At 33.8% G+C, this 3,897-nt stretch overlaps 1 protein-coding gene across 1 annotated transcript in view; it reads left to right on the forward strand.

Annotated features, from left to right (window-relative positions):
• CSMD3 (CUB and Sushi multiple domains 3) overlaps positions 1 to 3,897 on the forward strand; it is a gene marked incomplete at its 5' end in the record, with an annotated part of 336,142 nt that overhangs the window by 282,652 nt on the left and 49,593 nt on the right. Inside the window, 2 exon segments of the mRNA XM_017891519.1 lie at positions 1,494 to 1,673; positions 3,256 to 3,429. Of these exon segments, the coding sequence (XP_017747008.1) occupies positions 1,494 to 1,673; positions 3,256 to 3,429 (354 nt within the window).

A 3,897-nucleotide genomic window follows, 5' to 3' on the forward strand; every position in this document is an offset into this window, starting at 1 on the left:
AGAGAGAGAGAGAGAGAGAATAGCCCAGATTTACCTGGAGAAAGAGCGAGAGAGAGAGAGAGAGAGAGAGAGAGAGAGAGAGAGAGAGAGAGAGAGCGCCCAGATTTACCTGGAGAAATTACCCTTTTATGAACCAAAAGATTTAGCAGACTAAAAGGCATGTAAGTATACTACAGGTTTTATCTCCAAAAAATAAAGTGTAACTTGTACTTTTGTTTTCTTAGCTGCCAGAAAGTTTTAGCCAATTTTCTGCCCAAATTATGCTTAAATCCTGTGCCTCAAAACAGTTAGCACTTGTGTGACATATATAATCTTTGTTATGTTTGAATCTTATGTTTGTATTTAAACAAAACACATTTTCATAAAATTGTTATTTGTGTTTCTAAACTGTCTCAAGTCTTTCTGAAACATTTTGGGTGGCATTATAAAGAAATGATAATATTATATATGTACTCACACTCACGGGCATGCGGCCAGAGCAATTCATAGAACCTCATGCTCAGAAGAGTCTTCTGCTTATAGTTTAGTGCTCCGTGATAACCATCTCAAAATTCTTAATAATTTTATCTTCAAATCAACGTTTTGTAATTGAAGTCCACTGAAACAGTGGAGCATATGCTGAGGGCTTGGAGCTTCTGTTCATGTGCAGTCTGCCTTGTTGCCTTCTTTCTTGTGTCCTTGGGATGGGTCTAGACCTTTTGCTTCTGACAACCTGGCGCCCCTGACCCTGCATGGTCTCTCCATTTCCATCCCTGCTCTGGAAAACGTGACACCGTCCACCCTGGTCATCCATTGTGTCACCAGTAAAGAGAAGTTCACATTACACTGTTGTCCTACCTCCTTTTAGGGATTGAATACAAACGTGGGGATGGTCAGAGTTGGATATATTAATGGACTCTTGGGGCAGAACAGAGCAGTGACAGTCCCTATTTGGGTCTGGAAGCACCAGCACGTATTGGTGAAGGACTTGGATGGGATGGTCCCTCATACATCTGCATTTCTTATAACAAGCACATTCCAGAGTGAAGGTTGCAATTTCCTGGGGTTGTCTTCCTGAGTGACACTGCAGAAAATATGCTCACCATCCAGCATGCCTGATAAATTAGATATTTCAGTAGCCATATATAGGAATATGGATTTCATGTATTATGTCAGAAATCTGATTCTGCAGATTATTTTCTGTGTGGTCTTATAGTGAAGGTTAGAAGAGGTTACTGCATCAAATTCACTACAACATAATGACATATTAACCTAGCCTTTTCAGGGGCTAAATGACAGTTTCTGAACCATATGTGTAGAATCTGTAATAAGCATACCTGATCATAATCAGGAGTTGCCAGTATGTGGTTTAAATATGCTGATGTTTTACAATTTAAAATGAACATGATAACTAATTTTCCTGCTTATATATTAAGTATGCCATATGCTTACTACTCCTCTCCATTAATAACATGCCACCTTAACCATCTGCTCTTCTAATCCAATACTGACAGTAATCAGTTGTGGAGACCCAGGTATACCAGCCAATGGACTGAGATATGGAGATGATTATGTGGTTGGACAAAATGTTTCTTACATGTGCCAGCCAGGCTACACGATGGAATTGAATGGCTCCAGAATCAGGACTTGTACAATTAATGGCACATGGAGTGGAGTAATGCCAACTTGCAGAGGTATGATAATGATTTCTTTAACATTTAAAATGGTAACCAGTACATATTTTCCTATTTTATATACAAATTTAAAGTATATTTAAATAAACTTTTTTAGTTCAAGGTTGCATTTATTTTCTAGTACTAAAATGACTGTTTTTTAAAACGCTATTTTAATATATAGAATTTAAAATAATATTTTGACTAAAACATTATATCTTATTGTGAGTAATGACAATAAGCGTTAATGTAACCAAAAGAAGTAAAATCTTATGTCCACATTCACCACTGTTATTTATATTAATTGATGAATATTTTCAAAATAATATAACCTTGATGAATTGTAACTGTAATTTGCTGATCCACCTGGATCAAGTCATTCAAGGATGGGGAAAATACTTTCCATAATTCGAGAACAGCCAGCCTGAATTATAGAACTGTACTTTTCTTAAATAACGGGAAAACTTGTTTTTTCATATAATACAATCTAGAATTAATCTGTTAGTCAATACAGGCATACATTTGCTACGTTATGCTGTTTGTTTTCCACTGGAAATATTTTATAAATGTTTTGGCCAATTTTATGATTACTTGTAGAATACTGTACATGCAATGTCAGACAACTTATTGTTTTATATTAATTAGATTTTAATAATTAAGATTTTCATTTAGATTTCTATTTAAATGTTTGTGAATTAATAGTTTAATATCTTACTGACTTATAATCTAACAAAATTAATAATTTCAATGTGTTTGTCTTTCCTCATTGATTATTAAGTTTCTGTATCAGATTACTATAAATACACAGTATATGAAAATATATGAGCAGACATTTTATATTTTAGATGTTATTCTATACACTTATTAATTCATACTGATATGAATTAGATATTACTCAACTGTAAAAGTTATTCATATATGTTTTAGTCCTCATAATTACAGTCATTCCTAATATTTAGATTTTGAAGTTGATATGCTTCCTTATCCTTGCATCTCTATCTTATCCAACCTGTCTTTGCTTAAAGATAACTTAAACCAATTTAAACAAAATACATTTTAAAACAATTTAAAATGCATTTATAAACCGTATAATGATAAGTTGTAACATATGAATCTAAGTGATTAAGGGAACTAACTTGGAATATTATAATAAGATATATGACCTGCATTTTCAAAATGTCACAGAAGTACTTCAAATTCCATGGTTAAGATGCTGATACTATATATAGCCAAATAACCCAAGTCTTGTCTGTCTAAAGGTCATTGGAAAATAATTTTATATAAAACCAATAATTTATCACTTACAGTATACTAGATTGAAGGTCAGTCTCTGTTTGCCTTCTCTGAGATGTCAAACAGCTTGCTATTTTGTAAGAATCTCTGACAACCGATAGCCATTATGTTGCCAAGAAAAGTTGCATCCTACAGGGATTAATTCCAGGGATGTCTCAGGAATACTACTGGTAGAATAAAACATGTCACAACATATTGTCCTCACAAAGGTTAAATTAGCACATATGCTTCTTCTAATGATATTTATTTATATCTTTAACACTCAGGATATTTCAACAGCTGTGTCTAATTACTTTTAATGTAATTGCAGCTGTTACGTGCCCAGCTCCTCCCCAGATCTCTAATGGAAGGCTGGAAGGAACAAATTTCGACTGGGGCTTTAGTATTAGCTACATCTGTTCTCCAGGCTATGAGCTATCCTTCCCTGCTGTTTTGACCTGTGTAGGGAACGGTACCTGGAGTGGTGAAGTACCGCAGTGCTTACGTAAGTACGATTTAACGTGACAACTGTTACTTAAAATTTTCAAATTTTCTAGCACAAATATGAGATTGTTAAGCTTCCTTCAATGCCTAATCAGGGTTCGAAGAAAATCACTATTTACTACCAATGTAGCTACTTTTCATGTAATTAAACCATTGTTTCTCCTTCTCTGATTCAAAATTTTACACTAAAAGGTTTTGTTTATAGACTTCTCTTATTTTCAAAATTATTTCTCAAATTAGAGACAGCCTAAAATTTATTCTACTGCTTGAAAATTATTTTATTTATGTCCTTTTGTTTTAGCCGAATACTCTGAAATTTGTTCCCAAATCTTTTAGGCAATAAATCCATGTCACTTCTACATATTTGTTCAAATAAAGTTCTTATGATGGCATTTGCCATGATAATGATTGGGATTATACATCTAAAATTACCAGGGTAAGCATGGAGATAAGGGGTTTTGTTTGTTGG

The sequence above is a fragment of the Rhinopithecus bieti genome, unplaced genomic scaffold, assembly GCF_001698545.2.
Source record: "Rhinopithecus bieti isolate Rb0 unplaced genomic scaffold, ASM169854v2 scaffold_18921, whole genome shotgun sequence".
In the NCBI taxonomy this organism is placed as follows: Eukaryota; Metazoa; Chordata; class Mammalia; order Primates; family Cercopithecidae; genus Rhinopithecus; species Rhinopithecus bieti.